The sequence below is a fragment of the Ambystoma mexicanum genome, chromosome 4p (genome assembly GCF_040938575.1).
Source record: "Ambystoma mexicanum isolate Mex_15411 chromosome 4p, UKY_AmexF1_1, whole genome shotgun sequence".
In the NCBI taxonomy this organism is placed as follows: domain Eukaryota; kingdom Metazoa; phylum Chordata; class Amphibia; order Caudata; family Ambystomatidae; genus Ambystoma; species Ambystoma mexicanum.
In genome coordinates, this window is record NC_090927.1 from 1,256,432,927 (window position 1) to 1,256,460,877 (window position 27,951).

The 27,951-nt window shown below is 45.2% G+C and overlaps 1 protein-coding gene and 1 long non-coding RNA gene across 3 annotated transcripts in view; one reads left to right on the top strand and one right to left on the bottom strand.

The window, feature by feature from the left end:
• NUP133 (nucleoporin 133) overlaps positions 1-27,951 on the top strand; it is a 1,444,728-nt gene that overhangs the window by 193,788 nt on the left and 1,222,989 nt on the right. For both annotated transcript variants that reach the window (XM_069606929.1, XM_069606930.1), the window contains one exon: positions 13,097-13,167. In XM_069606929.1, the coding sequence (XP_069463030.1) occupies positions 13,097-13,167 (71 nt within the window). The remainder of the gene's footprint in view (positions 1-13,096; positions 13,168-27,951) is intronic.
• Positions 21,629-23,369, bottom strand: LOC138453783 (uncharacterized). Its single transcript, XR_011260526.1, has 3 exons — positions 23,257-23,369; positions 22,972-23,096; positions 21,629-22,033 (listed from the first exon to the last, which is right to left on the bottom strand). It is a non-coding gene; the product is annotated as an uncharacterized lncRNA (long non-coding RNA).

The following is a 27,951-nucleotide window of genomic DNA, read 5'->3' on the forward strand; positions in this document are numbered from 1 at the left end:
CACATATAGTGGCAGGTTCTCAAAACGATTCCAATCAGATCTTCTTTCCTGTAAACAGTGATCCAGCTGTACTACTAGATCTATGTATTCCGTGCAACGATCAGGTGGATTGACAACTTGTGCTAAAACGTCCTTAAGTTCACTACGTAGACCCCGGTAGAACAAGGTGGTTCTTTTGTCTTCTGGCCAGTTGGTTTCGGCTACCAGCCGGTTAAACGTGGTGATGTATGCAAGTAAGTCCTGGGATCCCTGTCGAAGGGCAAGCAGTTTCCCATCCAAAGCATGTCCGCTGGTGCGACGGGAGAACAGCTTGTCCATCTCTTGCTGAAAATTACCAAAATTATGTAGGACAGGGTCATCTCGGTCGACGAAAGGGACTGACCAGCTAGCAGCATGCCCCCCTAGATAGGACAGGATGAAAGCCACCTTGGTTTGGTCTGTCGGAAATGCCCCTGGTCTACACAGGAAATGAAGCCGGCACTGGGTCATGAAAACCCCATACTTCAGAGGATCCCCCATAAACCTTTCAGGTGGGGCCAAGGGAACGGTCACAGGTGTGGTTACCTGAATCTGGGACGCTGCGGCTGTCGCTCCGTCAACTGAACTTGGCAACGGGGTTTGCCCAGCTTGGGTTCTGGTGAGACGCTTTGCCAAGTCCTCGGTTCTTTCCCTGTTTATCACCAACTCCTTTCTCATGGCGTTAGTCTCTGCACGTGCAGCATGCACTTCAGCCCACAACTCACCAAGCAGCATGGCCAACTGGTCTACTTCCGATGCCATGGCACTCAGGCAAGGCAGTAACGTGGGCTTAGCGTTCTGTAACGCTTACCTCTGGGGCCCTGCAGGAGTGCCTGGTCCGGACTGTCGGCGGTTCTGGTCCAGTCTGTCGACGGGTTTTCGCTTCAGCGATAGCCCAAAACACTCTCTCCACCCTGCCCACTGCAGGTTAACACACCCAGTGGTCAGGGAGGCGGAAGTGGCCTGGATAAGTCCTGCTTGCCGTTGTATAGCCAGTCTCTGGAATCCTTCCAGGCGTTCTTGCAGTCTTTTTATCCAGTTACCTCACTGGGTTGGCGGCGGATGAATAGTCCTCCCAGTTCCTTCAGTGTGGTAATGGTGGCCCAGACCCGCTGTGGCGCACAGGCCGCGTTTGGATTGCCTTACGGTAGCTGGTAGTTCTTATTGCAGTTTGTACAGAATTGTTTTGCAAGCGCAATCCTGCTGTATGTCTTTAAATGCCTTTTGTTTGCTTTGCTCTCACAGGGTGCAAAGGAGCTGCAGGGGAAGGTTGAAGTCACGAACCGAGTTCAACTGGTAAGTAACGTGCTGGAGGAGGGAGGAGGATTGAGAGAGTCAGCTGATTGCTGTCTTGTTCGTCGCTTACCCTCTCAGTGTTTCTTTTATCTTTTGCAGGAGCCGCAGCGTATGAAAAAAGAAGACGCGCAGTGGATGAAGAAGCTCCTTTGAAGTTGGAGGCGGACCCGGAGAGCCGAGAAGGGAACAGCTGATCCGGAAGCCTTGAACCGTAGTGAAGTCTTGATCTGGAGAGCTGCGCTGGGTCACAGGATGCCTGGAGCGCCAGACGGAGCAGGAGCCTCAGGAAGTTTTGACACGTGGAAGATGCAGAAGCAGAGCAGGTGAGCGTTACGCTGACACCTCAGCCGAAGGAAACGCTAAGCACTGGGTGTGGCCAAGGGTGTGGTTTATATAGCCCTGGGTCCACCCAGCATCATCAGGGATGCCTGCACAATGGCCCTTTAGGGGCCATGTTGGATTCAGTTGACTGATCCAGCCCGGGGGCCATTTTGAGTGGGGCAAAGAGTTTGTTCCAGCGCCAAGCAGCCAATGTTATAGACCAAACCTTTCCAATGCTACCCACAGGGGTCTTGGGATTTCCTGGAGTCATGACAGCAACACCCGCCTTCGGATTAGTTGGAGGTTCTATCACATTTGGTGATCAAATAATCATTGGGAATGGCTAACGAGAGAGCTGGTCCTGATGCATCATGTAGCCAGGTCTCAGTGATAGCGAAGAAGTCAGTCTTGAGTGGTTATGTAGTCTGCAATGTCTAAAGCATGTGCTGGGAGGGACCTAGCGTTGATTAGAGCACCCTTAATGAGGGAGGTATGTGTAATCCTGGGCGTGGTGGGGATATCCTTAGATGGGATGTCATCTGTGGTAGGTATAACAGGTAGGTGTGCTGGTTTGATTTGTGGGTTTTAGTAGTGGTGATGGCATTGTGTGCTAGTGGAGGCGGTGCCTAGTCTGGCATTCCTATGATTCAGTGTGCATGGTTGATTAGGTGTGGGTTTGGTAGCGAAATGTTCAAGCCATAGGGCTGATGAATTCAGGTATGGGTTGTGTGGTGGTATAGTCATGGTGTGAGCGTGTGTGGCTCTGGGATATAGGCAAAAAGGCAGGATGGTAGATGGTGTGATGTTGTCCACAGGGGGAGCCTGTTACTCATGCTTAAGGATGGGCACATCATTTTATGCATGCTGTTCGATAGTATGTTAGGCTTGGTAAGTGTAGGTAAGCTAAGGCCAAGTAATAATGGTAGGCAGTGTATTATGAAGAGCAGGTCCATAATGTGATAGGGTGTAAGCGTGGTAGCTAACTTAGGGGGAGTTCGGATTGGTTATGCAATGTGAAGTTATGCAATATGAACTTTTGCAGTATGAACACGTTAGGCTGCAGTGTGGTTAATAGCAGTTCACGAATTAACAATGCAATTGCATAGGCAGGCGTGATCTGATATATGCATTGCAGTAATACGATTACATTAGTAGTCCCGAGAGGCACAATTAGACTGAGAATGCAGGTAATGCTAGTTCGAGTAAAGGTGCTGAGTATAGTAACAGAACGCACAGTTTCACGGTTATGTGAGGCACGTTTAACATAAATAGTACAGGCAATGCTAGATGGAACGTACAGGAACTAGGTATTGTAGTGAGACGCACAAATTGGAGCTCATGTGCGTCAGGTTTGGGCTAACCGTACAGTAACAGGGTAATAAAGCGCTCAGTTTTGAGGTAATGTGAGGCACGTTTAACTTAAAGTACAAACCATGCTAGTTCGAGCATTACGTGTTAAGTAAACATGGGGCATTATAGGATGGTACGAAAGGAAATGCGGTGATAAAGCTGCAATGGCCACATGCGAGATACAATGTTACCTTACGGGATCATGCTAATGTCGATATAAGCATCAGACGGTGCGAGTTGCTCACAGTTGTGCGGGTACAATCGAGAACATATCATGCAAGGAGATGGACGCGTTCGGTCAGGTGTGGACGTTAGTGGATAGTTTTGTGGCGTCCGGCGGCCACGGATAGGCAGGGACAGGCACAGATAGGCCTTGTAAATTCAGGCCTTAGAAAAGAAGGCCGGCTCACACCTGCCGGTGGCTGTGGTTGGCCCTTCAGGAGCAGGTCAACCAATCACAGCGTATGTCGATGAGGCACCAAGTTGCTTAGTGCTTCACAAATAATGGAGCAGCCATTTTGGAACACCGAATTTGAATGTAAAATGGAGCTGGAGAAATAAAATGAGCGTGGGGCAAGGCTTCAAAGGCCTCGACAGCGTGTTCACGCTATTAGCAGGCGCAATTACTGCTTGCAATAATATACAGCGTGGAATTGTTGTGAGGGAATGCAGGCTGAAGCGCATTGTATTCTCTCAACCTGATATCTTCATACGGTCAGAATTGAAGTTGCTGCAATGCTGGGGCTTCGAGCATGGTGGGGAAGGGCTCCAGCCCTTTCCTCTGCAACGATCTCAGCGGCTGAAGTGGTGGGGACACAGGCACAAACAGGCCTTGTAAATTCAGGCCTTAGAAAAGAAGGCCGGCTCACGCCTGCCCGTGGCTGTTGTTGGCCCTTCAGGAGCAGGTCACCCAATCCCAGCGTATGTCGATGAGGCACCATGTTGTTAAAGCAGGTAGTGAGCTCTCCGGAGGGTTTCAGGCACAGGTACTTGGTGGTGGCAATCTTAGTTTCTGAGCAGATTTCCCTTTGTTGGACCGCGGTTGCATAACCTGACAGCGGATGGCTCGTGTGTGAGTCCGTGGCGTGCATTCGAGATGCGTGGAGCCCGAGGCGCTATTCTGTGAATTCCGCGTGTGGAGTAAGGTGGACTAAGGTGGAAGGGGATAAAATAAATTGCTAAAGATGAGTTGAAACTGGGAAGGCTGATGGGTGTGGGGTTTCCGCCTACTAGGAGAAACATCCCTAAACAAGAAAATTGGCCAAGTTTGGTCTGTATTTTTGCATAAGGAGTTTTTGCAAAGAGCATGTTTTCTGATGCTGGTTAATGTGCTTAGAATCACATGCTGTGGGTATACTCCGACATTCGATGGTAACCGCAGAGTATTGCACCTTGTCTTTTGAGAATCCAAAGGGGACGTCGACATGGGCGTGCCTGTTACACGATCCCTAACGTGACCCAAAATCCCTCGCGTGTCGAGGTCCCTCAGATTGTTTTTTTCCGCCCAGCTTTCTGGTCAGCCTAATGCATAGCTCTTCATAAAACATTGAAATATTTTTATATTTCTCTACCTTCGGTCGCTTATTCTCATTGTCACTCCCTTCGATGGCTGATGCCTGTGCCACTGCTGATGACGGAATTTCGACATCTGTTGATCCGGTCGGCGCTGCCAACCAGGTGGCTGGGCGTTCTGGCCGGTCTTTACAGTAGGGAGAGTGGGGTCGGGGTGGTCATATTCTTTTCAAGAATGCACCTGAAGTGTACGCAAGTGTGAGGCTGTTGGGCTGGTTACTTTATCTGTGCCTGCATCTACATGCAGACATATTTTCTAAGTGAATTGCCTGTCGGCAAGGTGAAGCATTTTTCCTGATTGTGGGACGTGGAAACACTGTGGAACACTGCAACGCGGACTGCGCAGCCTTTGGGCTTAAAGGAATTGTTTGTTCTCGACAGACTATCATTGGATTAACTAGAGGTAAGGCAGCGTGACTTGTCACGCGCTTAAGGATTCTCTGTCTCGCACTATAATCCTGATTTTCTTCTCCTTACAGCCCGCTGCCAGCATTCAGCTACAGACCCGCCCCGCAGCACAGCCATTGGCCAGTACACTGTACATTTATTCCGGGCGCCCGCAACGGAAGTGTACGCAAGTGTAAGGCTGTTCGGCTGTTCGGCATGGTTGTGTGGGAGTAGCAGAGTGGCTGGTATTATGGTTATCTTTGTATTTAATTGGAGAACCTTCTCTCTTGTGCCCCGTGTTTAAATGATCTACTCACTACTCCATTGCCAAGTATTACTATTGGTGTTTATTTGCTGGTCGTCTTGCCTGGATATGGCGTGATAGGCTGTATTTGCCCTGTGTGAATGCAGTTCCATCTATTCTGTGGACATTAATAATCTTGCCTTCCAATTGTGATAGGAACCGCACTCCGATAAGCGGCCTCTTATGCTGTCTTATTGTGTATATCAATCTTGGAATCTGCCAGTATAGAAATTTATATTAACCATTATCAATGCTACATGCTGTTGACATTTTTAATTAAAATCTGGGGCTCATTTTTGTGTGCGTGTATCGATCTGGCACACTGGTTGAATGGTACCCGTAATGAAGAGGGGTAGGTGCGAATTATATACCTATAAGAGGACAGTACCACTGACAAGGCGCAAATCAATGACTGAGGCAAGACCCTATGATGATATATTATCTGCCCCTCTGGTCTTTACACCTATGAGGGGTACTATGAGCATGGCCCTGGCTCTACCACTTCATCCTCTGTGGACATTGCTATGTGTAATTTACACAATGGAGAGGGAATAGGCGATGAATCCATTCTACTGATTGAATCGGGGGAAGTGGATAAGACCCTTGGGGCTGAGGTTCCGTCTCAGCAGGCAGTGGTTTTTGGGGACTCTGTCAAACTGATATGGACAACTCTTTGTTGGCAGTGTCCCAATATCCTCTTGGTAAAGAGGCAGAATGGGGTATCTCCTCTGCCCAACCCATGGGACGAGGTGATCAGTGGGAGCAGTCCCAAGTAGAACGGGTAAATGGCAGGATTTTGGAATAGTTGACTCTGCACACTTCCCTCTTAAAACAGCTTATTACTGCGGTGGAGAATATTTATTGCCCCACCTCAAATTGTGGCTAATCAGCCTTTGGTTCCCCCCAAAACCCATGCAGTTGGCATGGGGGTGAGGAGGAGCGATACTCTCCCACTTCCGGCCACACTGGGACCAGGGCTGACTAACGCTGTACCGCAAGCAGACTCACTGTTTAAAAAATATACAACAGGGGTAGACATTAATGAAGAGAATGATCCTGGAGGGTTGCCCGCTAAGCAATATTTAAAAAAAAAAAGAACTTCCAAAATAAAACATTTTTTTTGCTACAAACGTAAATACAGGAAAGTAGCCAAGAATAACTGGCGTAATTTGGTGAGATGAGATTGTATCCCCACCCTCTGATTCTCATGTTGAAATGGTTGGAGATGGGTTTATAGTGATAATGTCGAAAAAAAATGTCGAACCTATACATATAATGAAAAGAGTCAATTTTTAGAAAAAAAAAGTCATTTAGCACTATCAATAAATACATAAACAAGAAGAGTCACCCAACATCCCCCTGCCACCCCCCCACCACCCTCACCCCTCATATTCAACACATTTTAATTATATATATTTTTTTCTAAACATTCAAAAAATGTAGAAAACATTATTGCTTTTCTACATTATTTTTTTCAACATTTTTTTTTCGACATTTTGACTGTCGACATTATTGCAGTCGACATTATCACTGACCACCTTGGAGATGATGTAATCTGGTGTAGACCTACTGAGGGCAGTGTGGCCGCAAACACCATTGACTCCAACTTGAAGAACAAGAGTAGTCTGGCCACTGTTAATGGTAAGACACCATGTAAACGAGAACGAGATCCGAGTGTGAAGGGGTGTCTCTTGAATTTCTTTCCTAAACAAAAAAAAAACCCTTGGGGGAGGGGGTTGGAGGGGGGGGGGGGTGGGATGGAGAATCTGACCGTAGCAAAGGTTCACCTTCTGAGTGTAAGAGCCAAATAGATCTAACTACTTTAAACACCCAGTATGATCCTTCTCCACCCTTATCATTGTATGGGGAGGTGGGGGCAGAGTGGAAACAAGCACCTGGAACAATAGGGAGGTCCTAAAGAGGGGTAATAAACCCCCTGGGGGGGGGGGGGGGAAACATTTGTTCGACTTCGGCAAAGAAGGCGGCCTTAATCTAAATGGCCCGGGGCTGAAAAGGTATCTTAGTCGACAAGATCTGGAGGGGCAGGGGGAGGCCCAGGGAAGTGGTGCCCCACGGGGGGGATACATATACTGTGACATCTATGAATACAAAATCAAATAAGGGTGGGGAATACGGTGATGGAACGTGTTATAAGAAAGGTCATCAAGTTGATGTTGGGCAAACATGATACTCTTCAACCCAGAATGGAATGTCCTGTGTCCTAAGATAGCAGTGTGATACCTTTCTCACCTAAGGTATTGTGTAATGATTTGAAGATGCCCCTGGGTGATCACCCTATTGATGCCATAGGTAATACTGTGTTTTTGGGTGTTTCTACTAATACCGTGGGCAACATTGCGCATTTGGGTGCTTCTAATAATGTTGAGAAATACTGTGCACTTGGATTCTTCCACTAATGTGAGTAATACTGTGCATTTGGGTGTTTCTATTAATGATACCCTTGAGGGGAAAGTAGTGGGGTCCTCAATGTCCATGGTCACATTCTCCAGGTCATAACCAAACTTATGGAAAGTGTCCATTTCTTTTAAAACTGCATCCACAATAAACTTGGAATAAAAGACCACCCTAACATAATCATATCGGTGGCGGTGTACAAAATCAGTCCGTTTTATATCACCGCAGGTGATTAACGATAAACTCGGAATTTACCTGAACAGAGCCAAGATCTTAGATCTATTAAGCAAGGCCAGTCCACCATAGGAAAACATCATAATGCTAGGATATTCCAGGAACCGTGGGGGCCGAAAATGTATGTCTTCCCCTTCAGGAAGACATACATTTTCCCCGTGGGGAGCCCGAGAGCCCCAAATGGGAAAGCAGATTCAGGCAGAAACAACGCGGTTGTGTTGGAAAACGCTGCGGTTTTTCTTTACGAGTTTCTCAGGCTCCTCCGAGCCAGAGCAGCCTGAGAAACTTGGAAAGAAAAACCGCAGCGTTTTCCAACACAATAACGTTGTATTTATGTTTGCGGTCGCTGAAGCGACCGCAAACATAAATACAACGTTTTTAAAGCTGCGGTTTTATTTCTAAAAAAACGCAGCTAGTGCTTATTTTTAAAAAATAAATAAATAGCACTTACCCAGATTCAGCTGCAGCTTTCCTGCTCTGGTCTCCAGTCCCCGTTCTTCGCCTACAGCACTAATGAAGGGAAAGCCACCCAGCGGTAGCTTTTGTTTACTACAGCTGGCTGGCTTTTCCTTCATTAGTGCCGCAAAAGCAAAAGCCAGCACAGGAGGGCCTCCATTTCACAAAATGGATGCGCCCATGTGCTTGCTTTTGGGAATTGTGAGCTTGAATAGCTCAAAATTTTACATAGGAACTTTTAAAAAAGAGAATGCTAGTATTTTTTTTTTATGTTGCCTATCTATTTTTTAAATTTTTTTACTAGACCATCCCTTTAAACAAAACGAATAGTCGAATCAGGAAAACCAGCTTAAAGATGCGTCTAGAGACCCATCACAACGCCCGGACCCTCGAAAAGAGTACTCTGAGCCCTTTGTCTGTATCCAAGACTTTAGAAGGAAAATCTCGACGTTCTAGAGAGGAAAACCGTCAAGAAGATCTCTTTCCTCCCCTGGACTCCTCTGGTTCATCATCATGGACCAGGGAGAAGTTTGAGGGGTGCATGAACAGACTGGAGAAGTTCTTTGAATTTTCAGAGAGGTTTGCTCCCAAGAGTCCTCGTGAGGAGCTTCCTTATACGCTTATGGCTAAGTTTCAGAGAACCTTTGAGGATCCTCATGAAGTGAATGTTTTTGACCTTACTGATGACGAGGCGTCTATCAATACCTACATACAGGATGATGATCCCTTTGGGGACCCTACTGATGATCCTGTTGATCCCATGGATAATTGGGAAGACCGCCATTTGGTTGATCAACCTTGGGCGTCCCCAACTCCTACCCCGGACCCTGACGCTTTGTGTATGGATTCCCCTCATACCACTCCAGTCCGTCAGGCCTCACTAGTGGATGATCAGAAGGCGTTTAACACCATCTTAAAGAAGGCGACTGAACATTTTCAAACCGCCACACAGGAGGCTGTGCAGGATTCGGATTTTGTAGGGGACCTACTGAAGGAAAAGCCTCCTGCTAGTAAGGCCATTCCCTTACTGAACTCTATCAAGAGACGTCTGGCGCCTTCGTTGTTGACACCAGCCCAGACCAGGGCAGTTAATTCCAGGGTAGAGAGTTGTTTCACCCTTCTCCTACCGACCCTTACAATAAAGGGCATGCCACTCCAGATTCCCTAGTAGTTCAAGGCCAGGTGTCCCCCTGTCTACAGGTGAGGCACCACCTGATAACGAAGGCAAAAAGTTGTATGGACTGGGAAAAAAGGTTACGCATGCTGCTGCTGCATTCTCCGCCCAAATAGCCAACACCACCACTCTGTTGGCTAGCTACTCAGATGTACAGTGGAACCTGCTGCAAGAGGGCCTTCAAGAGGTCCCCGAACCAATGCGGCCTAAACTGCTCGCGATTGTATCGGAAGGCAAGCAAGTCAACCACAACATTCTTAAGAACACTTTGGACGCTGCTGAAAGAGTGGGAAGGACCTTGGCCCAGGGTACACTACTAAAACGGCACACCTGGTTGAGGAACTCTGGTTTTAAGCCTGAAACCCAAGCAGCCTTAATAAACAAGCCGCTTGAGGAGACCAACCTTTTCGGCAAGGCTGTGGACGAAGCGCTTGAGACGGCTAAGGAGCATGAGATTCTCAAGCCCTTAAACCAGATTACCCAAAGGCCTTCACAACAGAGAGGGGTCGGCTATCGGTATGTCCTTCCTTTCTACCTAAGGTGGTATCTGAATTTCATTTGAGCCAGAAAGCGGTTCTTCTTTCTACCCTACTCATCCTGGTAAGGAAGAGGAGCGACTCCATAGTTTGGATCCTAGGAGAGCTCTGAGCTTTTATATTTCTAGGATGTCCAGGGTCAGAGTGGACGATCAACTCTTTGTGGCATATGCTGGACACCGATTGGGCCAGGCTGTTGCCAAACAGACCTTGTCCAAGTGGATTATCCTCCCCATTACTGAGTGTTACCGATTGGCGGGTAAGAACCCTCCTGAAGGGTTGCGAGCTCATTCCACTAGGGGCGTGGAAACTTCTACCGCCCTCCAACGGGCAGTTCCTATTAGGAATATTTGTGATGCAGCCACATGAGCTTTGATCCACACCTTTGTTTAACATTACTCCCGGGATACGATCCATGGTCAAGATATGGCCTTTGGTAAGGAGGTTCTTTATTCCGCCATCTGATTTTGATATTCTAAATTCTTTTTCCCTCCTCCATTTTTTCTGGTACTGCTTTGGGAGTCTGTCAAAGATGTGGAATACGTTGGAGGACACAGTCCATTCGAAGAACAAGTTACTTACCAACTGGTAACGTTCTTTCGATTGGATGTTCCTCCACCGTATTCCACATCGTCCTCCCAGCCTGCCCCTCTGGAGAATTTCCTATGCGATTGCAGCTTACGTTTCCCCAAGGCTATGTGCAGACCTGCAGGCATCGGATTGGTGCCATACGTTCGGAGGGAAAAAATGCTACGGGCGCCGTGTGTCCTATTTATAACATCCGGTGACGTCTCCCTCGACGGAGGCTTTCGATGGACATCGACCCGACGCCATTGACGCAGGACGCCCCCTGCCGAAAAGGTTTTCGACGTGCCCAGCTGTGGACATTATATGTCAAAGATGTGGAATACGTTGGAGGAACATCCAATCGAAAGAACTTTACCAGTTGGGAAGTAACTTGTTCATTTTACCCTAACCTTAAGTGATTGTCCTTACCTATGAAAACTAAACTAAAATAAGTTGAATTAGTGTCCAAAATGCTTCTAACCCTTACACAAAAATGCAAAATTAAAAGGTACACTATAATTTCTACTGTCACTCCAGCAAAGAGCTGCAAGACACTACATATATACAGTTTCAACAAAAAAGCCTGTGTCTCTAGGATTTAGTTTCCCTTCCCCAGAATGGTTTCAGGAAAAGGATATTTGCAATACTCTGTTTCACCAGAGTTCCTTTAAGGGTAATGAGAATGTCTCTTTCCTGGGTTTTTATCCCTAAAATGGCAAGGCTCATTTTCTTTTTATGATATGGATTGGAATGTATTGTAAGCCAGTCTTCAGGATGGCCAAAGCAATTTTTAACAAAGGCTTGATAGAAGTTATTCTCAACAACACAGTGGATTTCCTGATGCACTCCGCTGCCAGGAACTCCTCCACTGGAATATCCAATTTCAACAAAGACTTAACAGAACAATTTTTAACATCCCATGTCCTGGTATACTCCCCTGTCAGGTATTTCTTTCCAAAGAAGGTTCAACTGAAAACTCTCTGGATATCTTGGTTTACTCTCCTGCCAGGTATCTTTTTCAGAAAGGTTTCACTATCTGATGCTCTTATCAGGTCTCTCCTCAACATTCACATTTCTCTTAAATGTTCCCACAATTGCACCTCCTCCGTGGCACAACCTTGTTGACTTCTGTTAACACTTGTATCTATTTCCCTCATACAGACATCCCTTATGAGGGTTTGTTCAAGCTCCTTTTGCCAACCTCTTACAATGTCTTTTGGCAATCCTTGTAACAGGTTTCCCCCAACTGACATCATTTATCAGGAGAATCGCACCATGTTTGCCCTCTTATTCTTTCTGTAACTCTTATTTGTTCGGTATTCAAAGCTTTCACTTAATTGTCCATGTACCTTTCTAAATGCCCCAGGGTCACCACTATCAAAGGGCCAACTCATTGATATCTTCTGGCATCTCTGACTCATGGTTCGTTGTGGCTGCAGAGTTTTGCTTCCGGTAGGACTTCTACAGCTTGTCAAACCCCTTTCCATGTCATCTGCCGGCTTCGTGGTCCCTCGCCGATACTGGTGCTGCTCTCCGGTCACACAGCGTCATTGACAACCTATCTGCAGTTGCCAGCTTCCTGCCTGGAGCCGATCAACCTCCATTGGGTCTCCCGGTACGGTGGGGTGGTAAATGGCATCCCAGAATCGCCTCTCCTTCAGCCTGGTGCACTACTGCAGGTCTGCTGCTATATGTGGCTCTGCTTCCTGCTCTGCGCAATTTGCAGCCTGATCTCTTTTCCTTAACTTTCTCCTACTGCAGGTGTTTCTCTGATTTTAAATGTCCCGCGCAGTTGAATGGATGGACACAAACTAGACTCCACATTAATATTGGCATTACTGTTGATCCTCATTGACTCCTTGCTCATCTTCTTTGTCCCAGTACTTAAAGCTTTCGGAGAATTGAAGACCAACAAATTACTGTAGCGTTTTAAGTTCTGTTGTTGCACATTTCTGTCTACATAACAATTATCAACATTAGATGTCAAAGGATGTTCAGAGTGGTTGGGTACAAGTGAGGGATGAATGAAGTGCTGCTTAAGATGTTTAACTGAAATGGCTTTTAATACCATCATAGGGTTTTGAATACTGACAACAGGCCATTAGAAACTCTGGGATCAGGGTTTCTTCAGAGTCATGCGAAGAATAATACATCTCTCCTGTCGGATCCATCACCTCCCCCCCGACAGCCATCTCCTGCCATGTGATCCACTCTCAGAATAACACCCCCCCGGGTCAGGATAGGGTAGTGGCTGCTTTCCCCTGGCCATATGGGAGGACATTTTAGGCTAGGTTTCAGTGATGACTCTGCAGGATTCATCACAATATATTGAATGGTGTATTGCTGCAATGACATTTTTTTGGGGAATATTTGTTTAATGATTATATATGTTTTATTAAACACAATAAACCTGCATCTACTACTAGTTAACTATTTACATACTATTACATTTGTTTTTATTTTTAGGGATCCGAAAGCAACTATGAACACATCAAGGATGGAGTCCATATTCAGTACTTGGATTTACAGCAAAACAAGTAGGTACTGTTTTCTTCCTGATTGGTAATGCTCAAGCCTGTTGAGAATGTAAAGCACAGCCTGTAAATGGAGGCTTAAAGAAATGTGTTCAATTAGTACATAATAATGTTGTGATAAGTGGTGTTTTATTCTTCCATGATTGAAAAAGTTGCCAGATAACAGCCGACACATGTTTCGACCCCTGCTCGTTGTCAAGGCCTAGATTCTTTCCATGTCATGGTAAGAATTGAACTATAGTCTTCCAGAAAAGATATATAATTAAATTTACAGCAACCTTGACGTGCATGGGCGGCTCAAACTAATTAAAGTTCGTTCCAATATGCTGCACAGTGGCGGTGTTACCAGGACACAGAGGAACAGATACACATGCGTGAACTTGTGCAACAAACGTCCGCTCCCACATGTAATTATAGGTGGTTTACAAGATGCAGACATGCGGGTCGTACTTGCGGATAGGCTGGGCAAGTGCAGTGTCTGTCCCTTTTGCTTAATTGCGGTCATTCCTACGAGGATTGTGCGCCACGGAGTCATGGCTGCATTAAAAAAAAAACACATCTACACATCTACACACAGCAACAATTTAAATATCAACGTTTACTTGCACACATTCGTACACATCATTAGGAAAGGGAAGGGGTAGTAGAAGTGGACACTTATTGTGGTGAATTGGGGATTTGCACAAGTTGGTTGTGAGGGGAGGAAGGGATTGCGGTATCACTGCAACTTCTCCTATCACACAGATTTTGAGGGTATGGCGGGCTGTGACATGGGGAAGGGGTACACGTGCAGGTCTGGCAGTGTTATTTTATCTTGCCCATGTACGCAATCTTTTAAGGCGGCACAATTGTTCACCAATTCTTCCATTTTGGCTTACAGGCTGTCCATTTTGCTATTTACAGAGTTTCTTTCTTTTCCCATGCCGGTATGCTGTTGTGGAAGGGGTGCTGCTTGTGCTGCCTTGCTTTCCTTTCCAATATGTTCTCTTACAGAAAACAAAATGTTGGCTGTACATGAAGCAATATATATTACATAATTTACGTTTCACGCTACTTTGAGTACCAATGGGGTTAGTATCGCAAGTCATTGCGTCATGAGGTACATTTTCTTCCAGCCACTGTAAGGTGCTTGCCATTGCTACGTACAAAAACAAAATGTTCTGCTTCTGTACTATTGTATACTGCACCACCTGCGCAATTATCAGACAAACTGTAGTGTGCTTGATACGTTACAGTGATGCTCTGGTCTTAGTACTTTCCCGTCTTTACTCTGACTGTTCGTTATTTGTTCCCATGCACAGTAGCAGTGCGGTAAGATTGTTGAAGTGAGACGTCACCTCTGTTTGGTGCATTCCGTTATGGTGTAGTCCCTATGCCTTTGTGCTGTTTGCTTCATAAGTACACAGTTTGCAGACCTACTCTATTTTACCTTGCAATCCATGTGCATGCTGCTGCTTGCATATGTTCCTTGTGTTTGCTGAATGGTACCACTATGTAAGAGAGCCCCTGCCTTTCTGAGCAGGTACGATGCCACCCGATGTTCGCGACCAGACGCATACTCTGAGACTGCGGTGTGCATTCATTCACATGGTGCCCACAGGTTCAGTATGTTGTACAGTACATCTTCAAAAACTAGGGGTATCCTGCTAAAAACCCATGAAATTCTCTGGAAAAACGTTGTTGAAGGAACATTATGGTTGCTCTAGTAAAAACTTGCGGCAATTCATTTACAAAAAACATTGGTAGAGGGACGTTATGGTTAAATTGCGCTACTAAAAACCTATCACCTTTACTGAAAAAACTATGGTAACGGACCGTTATGGTTAAAGTGCCCTACTAAAAAGCTACACATTCACTGACAAAAAACATTGTTAAAGGGACGATCTGCTTCAGTTGCCCTTAGAAAAACCTATCAAATTCAGTGCAACAGGTACTTGAAAGGAACATTACACTTACTGTGGTGGCGTGAGCTATGGTTGCTTAGGATACCCTAACTGGCGAATTTCTGTTTTCTTTTGGTTTTACTTGTAACCGTAATATGGATAGCTTGTTATTAGTGCAAAGTAAGTGTAATGTTACTTTCAAGTACTTGTTGCACTGAATTTGATCAGTTTTTCTTAGGGCAACTGAAGCATATCGTCCCTTTTAACTGTTGTTTGTCAGTGAATTTCATAGCTTTTTAGTAGTGCAACTTTCCCATAATGTCCCTTTAAATAAATATATACCCCGGGCCGTGTAGTTATGGTTAAGTTGCTAACCTCATAGGAAGACCACTTTTTCGGCAGCTTATAACTCCCCCTGGAGGAATGTGGAACAAAGGGTGTTGAGGTGTGCCAGGTGAATAGCGCTTGAGCAGTTTAGTATAAGAAAGACAATTCAATTGAACCTCGAAGAATAGGGTGCAGCACCCTGTGGGAAAAGCGGGCACCTCAAACCCACTTAACAAGACAGAAATGACATTAGGTATTCCCACATTGTGGATGCGCTCCCACCAGAACACTTCAAAAAAGAGGTGATCCTCTTGCAAACTTCCTTAACAGTAAATGTTCTGAAATGCCACTAAAATGAAGGTTTCAAAAGTTTAATCTTCGTAGCGTCCGAGGTATGTTGTAACGTCACAGAGTAAAAATGCCATTGGTACTAATATGCCCAACGAATTCAATCCCAAATGTATTGTTGTTCAAATAGTCAGTAAATTGCTGAAAAGTTTCTGTAGACCCACTCCAAACCACCAGAATATCATCAATCTATCTTTTCCATAGCACAATGCAGTCATTGAATAAATGCATGCTGTATATGTAATGGTGTTCAAAAAAACCCATGAAGAGATTAGCCAGGGTGGGTGCATATTTTGCCCCCATGGCCACTCCTCGAGTTTGTGCATAGTATTGACCATTAAATAGGAACTGATTATGTTTAAGCGTAAAAGCCAAAAATTCCTTAATCATTAATATATGGTCAGCATGCGAAGCCGAGTGATTTCTAAAGGAAAAGTCAATAGTATCAAGTGCCAAGTGATGCTGTATAACGGTATAAAGTGATTTGACATCAGTTATTAACGAAAAATGATCTAACCACTTAATGGAGGTTAGAACCTGTAAAGTGTGTGTAGTGTCTCGTAAATAAGCAGGCAGTGTGGCAACCAAGCTTTTAATGGCGGTATCTATATATTGGGAAAGCCCTTCTGTGGCCCAACCTAAACCACTCAGAATCGGTCTCACTTGTGGTAGCTGAATGTAATCTTTATGGATCTTGGGTAGAAAATACATAGTCGGTATAACTGGAGCCGTCCGATATAGAAAAGATTTTTCTTCATCTGAAATGAGTCCCCGTGAGTACCATTTTTGAATTAGGTCAGACAAACTTGCCACCGTTTGCAAAGAGGGATTACCTGCCAATAGTTGATAGCAACCCGGAGTAGCCAAGTGATCATTCGCCATCTGAATGTAATCATCTCTATTGAGCAGAACAATATTTCCGCCTTTGTCGGCTTCCTTAATCACTATATCCTGATCCAACATTAATGTGGTTAAGGCTTCTTGTTCTGCCTCGGAGAGGTTGTTGTAGTGTCGTAGTCTATTCTTGGGATGATCCATCAGAAAATACAGATCTTGTAAAACAGCCTGGTGAAAGGTATCTATTACACTCATCTTGTGATGGTGGTACAAATTTGGAAGGTTTCTTATGTTCTAACATTTGCAGTGGTAACTGTTGTATACCTAATTCCTGTTCTAACTGACCTTGCTGCAGGTCAGGAGCCTCTGACAAGGACAACAGTAATGTCGTGTCTTCAATATCTGATATCGTGATGGAACTGGGAGAACTAGGAATATTCCTGGGTGAGAATTGCTTAACCTTGGTATGAAAGAATTTTTTAAGCTTCAACTTCCGTATAAACTTGAATAGATCTATTTGGAAATCAATAAGATCAGGTTGACAACTTGGTGCAAATGAGAGACCTTTATTCAAAAGAGATACTTCAGCCGTGGTTAGAACTCTAGAAGAGAGATTATGTACTAGATTTTCAGAATCGATTTGGCTTGTAGGTTCCTGAGACTGGCCCTGGTTTGGCGTTTGCTTGCAATGTGCCCTGTACCTTGCCCTGTACCTTGCCCTAGATCCTCTTCCTCTTCTTTCTCTGAGGATGTGTTGGGTATTGAAGTAGCTCGCCCTAAAGGGACAGTAAATCTAACATGTTTGTTAGCAGGCGCATTATAATTGGAAAAATTTCCTTTCTTCTACAGAAACTTTTCAGCAATTTACTGACTATTTGAACAACAACACATTTGGGATTGAATTCGTTGGGCATATTAGTACCAATGGCATTTTTACTCTGTGACGTTACAACATACCTCGGACGCTACGAAGATTAAACTTTTGAAACCTTCATTTTAGTGGCATTTCAGAACATTTACTGTTAAGGAAGTTTGCAAGAGGATCACCTCTTTTTTGAAGTGTTCTGGTGGGAGCGCATCCACAATGTGGGAATACCTAATGTCATTTCTGTCCCCCTGGAGGAATCCTCACCAAACTTTTCAAAAAAAGCAAATGGCCCGCTCTGAATTATTTCGGCAAGTTTGGTGAGGTTTCGTGCAGGGGGGCAAAGTTATAGGGGGGGTCCCAAATACATTTTCTTCCCCATAAACTGAATGGGGGAAAAACTTTGCGCAAGGCAACAGGCTGAACGGCTGGACGGATTTGCACCAAAATTGCAGCAGGGGCTTGGGTTAGAAAGTGTGCTTTTGTGTGTTTGGTGGAAATCCGACCAGTACTTTTGTTCTGGCTCCGCTCCGCTGACCCATTTCCATGTTCCCTCCACGGACAGCAGGCTCATTGGCTTGCAGTAAGCCGTGCTGTCGGCGAACTTTGGACGCAGCCAGTGGTTGGCTGAAGGGAAGTGTGGTGTGCGTCAACCTTTTTGGGAAACGCTGCCATGGTGTATCAGAGGATAGTGCTGCACCGTAACTGGTTGCAAAACATGGTTTGCAGGATTGGGAGGGTGAAAGAGGGGATTAAATGTTTGGGGGAGTGAAAAGTGGAAAATTTGATGTATTTGTTTCGGTCGAAGAACACAGTGGTGTGTGAGTGGTTTACACGAGCAATTCAGCAATTTTGCCATGCCGGAAGGAGTTGCAAAACATGGTGTGCAGGATTGGGTTGGTGATGGAGGGTATGAAAAGGTTGTGGGAGTGAAAAGCCGAAATTAGGATAAATTTGTTTGGGTCAAAGAAGACGGTGGTGTGCAAAGGGTATCCGTGAGCAATGCAGTAATTTGCGGGTAGCTCCTCAGGCGACAACCTTCTGTGGCGACTGCATGGATGCACCATTGGGAACGGAGACAGCATTGCAGATGATGCGAAGAAATTGACAATGATGCTGTTGCATAGCGGTGTCGGTGCTTATGTTGTATTTGTGGGTTTCCATTGTGTTGTAGCGGTGAGTAGGGGTATCAGTGGCAGTGGTCGGATTTGGCAAGTACGGTACGTGACCAAATGTTGCCATGCATGCCTCCATTGCTGTGTAGTGGTTGTGGGCCAGGCTTAGCCTTTTGGGTACATGGGCGGAGGTCGTAGGCCTCCACATGTACCCAAGAGGCTTGGGCTCAGGCACAACATTGATTTGGGGAGGATAGTAAGACATTGCTACATGGAAGGAATGTTTATCATCACAGTTGGGTGATATGCACCATTCACGCAGCGCACGTATACTTCATTGGCAAGTAGCTGCACAGGCCACTATCATTCTTTGGTGAGTGCTGGCCGACTCCAATGGGGATAGGCAGTACTTTGGAGAGACTATGAGGATGTTTGCAGTCTGTGTACTATGTTGTGTTGTGCCTGCAAAGCCCCTACTGCCTTGTGTGCATGGCTTGGGCCTTTGGAGGTAACAGTCTGGGCACTGGTTGGAAGAAGGTTTGAGAATGTTGCCTTGTTTGGGTTCATTACTATGCCCATACGTTCCTGTAGACAGGAAATGTACGTGGCCACATGTTATCATGCATCGCTCTATTGCCTTGTGGGTGTGCACAAGGACTAGGTGTTTGGGTGCATGGGCGGAGGCCGTAGCTCTCCGCATGTACCCAAGAGGCTAGGTCTTGGGCACAACCCCTGCAACGCAATGCGGACAAGTATGGAATCACAGTGCTATAGGTATGTGCATTGCACACACATGTATGAAGAGTGGGATACTTTTGCCTGAACTCATTTGGATAAGTTAATGTAACCATACATTCTTACATCCCACACACTTTTACATATGGAATTGTCCACGTTTGCATGTTCACTGTGGAGGACATGGTAGACTTCCTATAGCAGCAGTGGTGCGACATGCCTGTGTTTCCCTTTGGAACGGTGTGGCCGTCAACAGAGCCTTCAGGGAGTGTAGTACGACATTGGGACATTTAAAGATTTTTTACCTTCCGTTTTGCGATATGCACCATTCACGCAGCTACTCACATTCACTTCATTGGCAGGTTGCTGCACAGGCGACTATAATTCTTTGGTGAGGGTAGGCAGACTCCACTGGGGATGAGCATCGCTTTGCAGACACTGAGGTTATTTGCAGTCGGTGTACTATGTTGTTTTGTGCCTGCAACGCTCATACTGCCTTGTGTGCATGACTAGGGCCCTTGGAGGTGACAGTCTGGTCACTGGTTGGAAGTAGGTTTGAGAATGTTGCCTTGTTTGGGTTTGTTACTATACCCATATGTACCTGTAGTCAGGAATGCTATGTGGCCACATGTTCCCATCCACGCCTCTCTTGCGTTGTAGTGGGTGTGCCCAAAGACGAGGCCATAGGCCTCCGCATGTACCCAAGAGGCTAGGCCTTGGGCACAACCCCCGCAACACAATGCGGCCATATATGGGAGGACAGTGCTATAAGTATGTGCATTGCACACTTATATGTAAAGAGTGCATTACTTTTGCCTTAAGTCATTTGGATAAGTTATTATAACCATACATTCGTACATCCTACACACTTTTAAATATATATGTGCCCACGTTCGTAGAATTAATGAGGACGACATGTTAGACTTCCTGCAGCAGCAGTGGTGAGACATGCGCTAATTTCCCTTTGTAATGGTGTGGCCGTCAACCGAGCCTTTCTTCAGGGAGTGTAGTAAGACATTGGGAGATGTAAGGATTGTTTTACCATCACACTTTTGACGTATGGGCTCTTTCCTCAGCTTTTCACCCATAAATCATTGTCGGGTACCTGCACAGGAGACTACCTTCAGAGCCCATTGGGGATGGGGAGTGTATTGCAGATGATATTGGGATATTTCCATTTGGTGTACTGTGTTGTGGAGAGTGAGAAGCCCCTACTGCCTTGTGTGCATGGCTAGGGCCCTTGAAACTAATAGTCTGGCCACAGGTTGGAAGGTGGTTTGAGATTGTTGCCTTCTTTGGGTTCGTTCCTATACTGATATGTAACTCTAGCAAACACTCTTGGAAGTATGCATCTCTCCTGTGGGTGGCCACCATTACAGAATGGGTGTGGAGGACATTTTGCAGTTGGTACACCACCAGAGGTGGCTTGCAGTGCCTGCACTTGCATATGATGTACATCATTGGCCTTGTTGCCGTTCACGGACTGACATGGCACCGTTTCTGTTTGGTATGGTGGGCCCCTGATAATACTCTGTGCTATGCGAGTGAAGAAAGATATTGCGACATGACACTCTTAACTAGGCATCACACATTTTAAGTATGGATATTGTATAGGCGGTCTCACATACATTTGCACTGAACAAAACCGTGTACGCCAATAAGTCCCGCTACATGCAGGACAGCAGACAGTCTGACTGTTAGCTTTCTTTCGCTTACTTCTTGAGATGGCCCATGAACGCAGTTGGTGTACCTATGGCGTGCAATTCGTATGTGTGCAGCGCTTCCATTACCTATACGTGTTTGCACCATACACCATCCCAACAGGCACTGGCATAGCTGTCTTCAGTTGTGGAGATTGGTTGCTCACAGTGTGCACTCTTAAGTATTTTCGCTACATACTTGCCAAGCTTAGCGCACTCTATCATGTGAGCACCTCGCTCTGGAAAGGAGCAACATAAACAAAAGCACACATGCGCACACAGAGCATACGGTTCCAGAACATTCCCATACTGTACGACCAACACTGTGAATTGATTCAAGAGCTTTGTTTAGCTCCAGAATGATCACGAGAATGTGTAAGGTGGCTGCTATCGCCGCTCTTTTATTTTGTAAACAAAATCCAGTGTGCAATGCCGTCTGTGCACTTCTGTCCTTTTTGTTGGTGTCTAGCAAAGTGAAAAAAGGAATAATGTGCGGGCCTTGGTGGCCCGTGGGGAAGAAGAAAAAAACATAAGGTGAGTCTAATTACCCCACTTTCCTTTACCCCCAATGTTTCAAAATGACCAACAGTTGTTGATTAAACACCTACCATATTGATGTCATTATTATAAAACATCATGAACCCGACACAAAAACAATATTTACAAAAAAACGATTCAATTTAATTTTCACATATTGTGCATAGATAAAAAGGCACACATTGCCACAAATATAATATTGCACATTTGAATGATTCAACAATTCTTCATTCATAAAAACTTTTTTTGATAAAAAAGACAAAAAACAATGAAAAAACACGGGGTGTAAGCAACCCAAAATGTAGATATTATTTGAAAAGCACTTTGTTTGCAACAAAATCCCACAGTCGATGTTAATGGGTATTTTAGATGACTGTCGACATGTTTCGGCCACATTTTGCTTTAGACACTATCTCTAATGTCTTGGCTTCTTTCTTTAAATCGGCCATCTTCAGGATAATATTTCTTCACAAAAAGCCAACAAAGACTTGGTACCCCAAGGGTTGATCGACCAGACCAATCCTACAACAGAATAAACAAAAGAGAAAATGTAATATGTGAAGGCCAGTCCGATACATTTCATGGGTTCAAGATCATTCTAAAACATGTGTAAACATTATTATTCTCCAACAAACATATTCAAACTATTACAAATATATAGAACAATGACGAACTACCAAGCACATATGAAGGTCACTTTAAAAGAATTGGTGTAGCATCGGGGCAAAGTAAAGAAGCTGGTCCTTCACTCCAGCTAGTTCAAAATATCTAGGCTCAATAGTAGCACTAACTCGAAACAAATTGCTTCAAAAAGAGGAGCATTGTTTTATCTCTGTTCCTCAAATTTATGTGGAGCCCTTGTTTGGGTCCACACATCTAATTTTAATTAGTGAACTAGTTAAGGCAGTTCAACGGCCTAACTCTTATTGGAAAAGGAAGGGCAGAAAGGGAGGAAAGACAAACAAGTGTGGGCGGGGGGAGAAACGGAACACGGGGAAAACCAACAAAACATACAGAAAGGCATTATTTCGTAGCACACCCCATTGTTTTTGGTGTCGCATGCTTGTTGACACAATGTAAAAACAGAATTTTAGAAAATTCAACCATATGCAATGGAAAACCGACACGCAAGTTTCCTACACACCGCTTATTAGCGGATTGAGATGTATACAAGGTTCCAGCATTGTTAAATGCATGTTTCAGAGTTGAAGGCACGGCTGGGTTCTTCTGCTTCTTCTCCCATTTTATTAATGCATGTAATAAGGTAAGGCGTACGTGTCCGCAATTCCCTATGCACAAAGACAGGGGGGTGGATATCAATACATATCTGTGCTGATGTTTGACAAGCAAGATTTTATTTATTTATTGCGGTGCCCACCCGCCTTCTATCTAAAAAAAAAAAAGAGAGATTGGAATCATGCCCTAACTTAGGGCATGCATTTAAAACAATTAGTGCTTACCCTATTTGCATCCACGCTATTGTCGCATTCTGGAAATGCAATGTGGGTTGCACGATCAGTAATTCATTGACGCCGTGTGCACCACTGGTGTCGTGTACACGCTTATCAACGTTCCCTCGCAATCTCTATCCAGAGTGAAGGGAATGCAAAAAGACAAGAAGAGAAAAATCTTCAAAACAGCAGGTGATGTCTGAGCTATGTATGCAGCTCTCTCACGCAACTGTAAGGAATGCAGGCGGATTCCCAAAGGTGACCGCCACCTACAACAAACAATCAAAGGCTTACCAGTTAATGCCGGGAAACTCCTTCAACACGGGCCACGATCCTGTGCGAACAAAGAACGCCTCAATGCGTCCAGATTTTATGGCCGGGGATCCCGGTCACGTGATTATTGCCTACTCTACGGCATGGCTTGAAAATAGTCACGTGGGCATTATTGCGTCTGGAGGCCGGAAAACCTCAGGAAAATGTTCATTCAGACAGCGAATTACCATACGTCTGTGCAACGCAGGAACTTTAAAAGACAAAGTGAAGCTAGGGGCCTGCTTTCAAACTTCTCACTTATAGCCCATCAAAGCCATATATGGCAGGCTATAAGGTCATGTGTGGGGAGTGCAACGTTTCACATTCAAGCACTCAAGAGAAAAGCCTTGCAAAACCTTAAGAAAAAAATCTCAAACAAGGGGGGGCAAATGTAACCAAAGAAGGATTATTTATTGAGGCATTTCAAACTGAATGTTCTGACGAACTACAATAGTATACCATACCATACAGAAGGAGTGGCATGCACAATAAGGTGCCAGATATCTAAGAAGAAACAGGAATAAGAATAGATGTAAGTAAGCGTTACTACTGTCGGTGTATAGGGCAAGAGTTTGCGGGAAGGATTTTGTCATAAGTGGGTGCCTCAATGAACATGTAGTGAGTGTTATTGAGTAGCTTCATATGTTGTGTATGTGTTACTGTCCTTGTGCGGCACCACACAAGCAAAATGTCTTTCAAATGTTCCCACCAGACGCTCCTTGCATGTGTTTCCTTTTTATAAAAAAATTACAGTGCTAGCGAGCGTTGTTAGACCCACGCCATCATGTCTTTGTGTGTCCAAAGGAAAAAGTTTTTTAAAAAAACCTCATGGTGGTCCCATTGGATTGCATGAGAATGCAGGAGCTGTTTTGCTGAAAATTGCAACATTGAAATGTGACCTGTTCATGTTTGTGTGCCGGTTGACTGCTGTGTGCACCTCTGGCCATTATTACTTTGACTACAGTAAGGGTGGGTAGAACTGCTGATTGTGAGAATGGGCATAGTGAAGGGAAAACAGGGAATGTAGCATTGCACGAGTGAGCATAAGGAATGCATTCCCTTTTCGTCATGCCTTTTGTGTCTGCATTTCAGAGGCTGGGGAAGAATGGCAAGAAAACAAAGTGCAATTATAGTTGCAATGCAGGGGGAATGGTGGAGGCATGGCACTGTAGCGGCGCATGAATACTGCCGTCACAAATCTCTGTACAATGCACACAGAGAAAGTATGCGGTATAGTCAGTTCATAATTATGCGTACAGAACTGCAGTCATACATTTTAACGCTAATACACTATAAATGTAAAGTTGTACTTGCATAATTTCATCAATTTCCATGCTTGTATTGAGTGCACCACAAATTGCAGTGAACGGCGTATTCAATTGTTTCGGACGACCTCTGGAGCACATGGGCAGAGCAACTGCAGTGTCAGTTATCTTTCTTTTTTTTGGTACAATTTCATACATTTTCTGCCCTTGGCGCTAATCATGCTTTCCACTCCAGGCTGTTTTACAATGAGCATTTGTCCTGTTGAACAAGAGGTATGTTAGGTTTCGCCTTCTGGAGATGATGCTTTGGGGAAAAAAAGGAATCGGGTGGCAACGTGGTTCCATTGTACCATGCATTTCCGAATATTGGTAGTGTTATGACGGTGAAGGTAGTACGACGTATAAGGAGAAATGTTGTTGCCGTTCACATGCTTCACTGCATGCACAGATGGCAAAATACATAAAATGTGCAATTTCTGTCCCTGAGGAACAATTATATGTGCAGTGTGTTACGAGGCAATGGTGGACGAAGGCAGCCCTGGATCAGTGTACGTGGGTGGCTGAGCCATCGTACGCAGTTTTCTGTCTTGCAGCATGAACATGTTTGGGACTGTAGTTTTGGGTAGGGTCTACAATATTGAGTGCATGGCTGGAGCACGTGCACTGTACAGGGTGTAGTGAAGCGTGTACGGCATAAGCAGAAGCTGTGCAGTGTTTTGTAAGTGTACATTGCAAATTGCGCCATTGTTATGTGCATTGCAGAAGTAAGTGCACACCTTGCACTGTGCACATTGTACAGACATATGATAGCACAAACTTCATACTTACTGCTTGGATGGGGGAGGACCTGTGTTGTTGTTTGTGTATGGAATGTGAAATGTTGTAGTACTCTTTGCTGCATTGGTTGTGGGGAACGAGACCAGAATATGTTAGAGCAGGTATTTCGTTATTTTGTAGTCGACAATCTTGCATATATTTGTTCAGTTTCTGGACCCTTACAACTAGTACCTCATAGGTACTATACTTTGACTCAGTGTACTGTGCAATGTGCGCAGGGACTGTTTCTTTGCATAATCATTGGTTCTGTGGGGGGGGAAAAATCAATGCTGCTTTAAAAAAAGTGCACATTTTGTCGCTGCTATCGTGCACAATGATTTACAGTAACGTTTGCAGTGGTAACAGCAATTTTTAAGGCGTGCTCTTGAAGTTGGAGGAAATGTAATGGTTTAACATTTCTGGCATATACATGTGCGTAGGATGGGTGGCGTTGTATAGCAGTTGGTGTTTTGTAAATGTTTACCGGCTTCTTTCTTGCAGCACTGATTCTTGATGCATTTGGTTGCTGCTGGTGTTTTGGTCACGATTCCAGTGCGGGTACAAGCCAGATGGGTCAGGGCCAGGAGGATTTCCCCTTATGAAAGTGTAGGGAGCCGATGGGTTTGAGGGATGGCTGGCTGCCACAGGCATATATGGAACAAGGCGGCAACCCAGCCCTGCATGGCTGCCAAAGAGGATCCCACTGTGGAACTCAAGATGGCACAAGATAGATGCATGGATCTGACATCCTTGGTGGTGTACTGCTGACAGGGCGTCGTCCGCGGCTATAAAACCACGCCCCGGACCACACCCTGCGCTTAGCGTTTCCTCTACTTTCTAACCGAGCAGTGTTACGCTTACTGCTCCTGTTTCTTTTGCATGTGCGTTCGGCACCTATGCGAGTTTGCAGCATTTTCACCTGGAATCGTAGAACTACTTGTCCCGGCGGCCTACTGCTTCGTGTTCGGTCTTTATTTTTACCTTGACCTCGGAACACTTGTGGCATCCCATCCTGGTAACCCGGTGTCTCCGGTCCTTCGTCTGCCGTCTAAAGTAATCACAGCTACTTGGAACTAGAAATCAGAAAACGACAATACTAAGAGACTGACATACCAAGTATCTCCCAGTTCCCGTACTCTGTTTAACTTGGACTCACTTGCATACAAATTCCAGCTTCTTTCCTCCGCTCGGAGTACAGACAGCTTTCTGGTGTTTAGCCTAAAAGTGAAGAAATTACGAGACTATTAATATTCAACGCACCTACAAAGAAATTGCACATACAAGTTACGTTTTACATTGCGAAGGGATCAAGATCTAGATTAACGCCTCACCAGAACTTATCATTTTATCATCCGTATGCAGTGCGTCGTAGCCGGTATGAACAACTAGTCTTCCGTGAAGTAACTGGAGTCTGATGCCTAGCAGCTAACCTTGCCATTCAGTACTCTATTTATTACGGTGAGCTTAATCTGCGACGCGCCAGCCATCCATGTACATTAGGGAAGGGGAGAGACTGGAGGTGGGAGAGAAAGCAATAGAAACAAATATTATCTACGTACACGTATCTTTAGGTTATCCAAACCCCCAAACTCCATTTTCCAGAGGAACCAAGTTCATACAGGTCCCTCACAGCTTCACGTTTCTCTGGAGGTTAAGCCACCAGCAGACTGCTGGGGAAGGGAGTGGGTGGGGTGTTCTTGAGTGCAGAGGTAACCCGAGTGAGGAGGAAACGCGTCAGAACAGCCAGGACCAGGCACTTCTGTAGGGCATAAGAGGTAAGCGTTACAGAACACTAAGCCCACGTCACCAGCCGTGCCCGAGTCATGGAATCGGGGGTTGACCAGTTAGCAACCCTTTTGGGGGACTTGCGAACAGAGGTGCTCACAGTCCGTTCAGAAACAAACTTGGTGTGAAGGGAAGCAGTACTTAATAGAGAAAGAACCAATGACTTGGCCAAACGTTTATTGGTAGCGGAAGCAGGCCTTATGCCAATACCTCATACATCTGATGGGACCATAGCTGGGATGCCCCATATCCATGTAAAAACCCCGCCTAACGTTCCCCTGGCCCCTCCAGAACGATTTCTAGGGGACCCACCAAGGTATGCTATTTTTATGAACCAGTGTAGATTACATTATTTGTATCAGCCAGGGGCCTTTCCTAAGGAGCAAATGAAGGTGGCTTTAGTGTTGTCATATTTGGGTGGGCATGCCGCTATTTGGTCAGTGCATTTAGTGAATCAAGATGTTCCCATCCTGCTTACTTTTGGTGATTTCCAACGGGAGTTACACAAAGTATTTGCTTGCAGATGCCAGGGGCAAGCATTATGTGGAGAGCTGTTGGACTTACGACAGGGACCACAGGAATTGCTAGTATACATCACTGCATTTAAGTGATTCATCGCTCAAACCAATTTGCCTGAACAAAAAAGAAGCACCCTTTTCCATTGGGGTCTGCGTGGGGAACTTGAAGATGTGTTCGCGCAAGTGGTCAATACGCCGGAACGATGTTTAGAATACATAGATTTAGTAGTACAGCCAAATCACCGATTACAGGAGGGAAAGGCAAGAGCATGCCTGGTCGGATAATAGGCCCT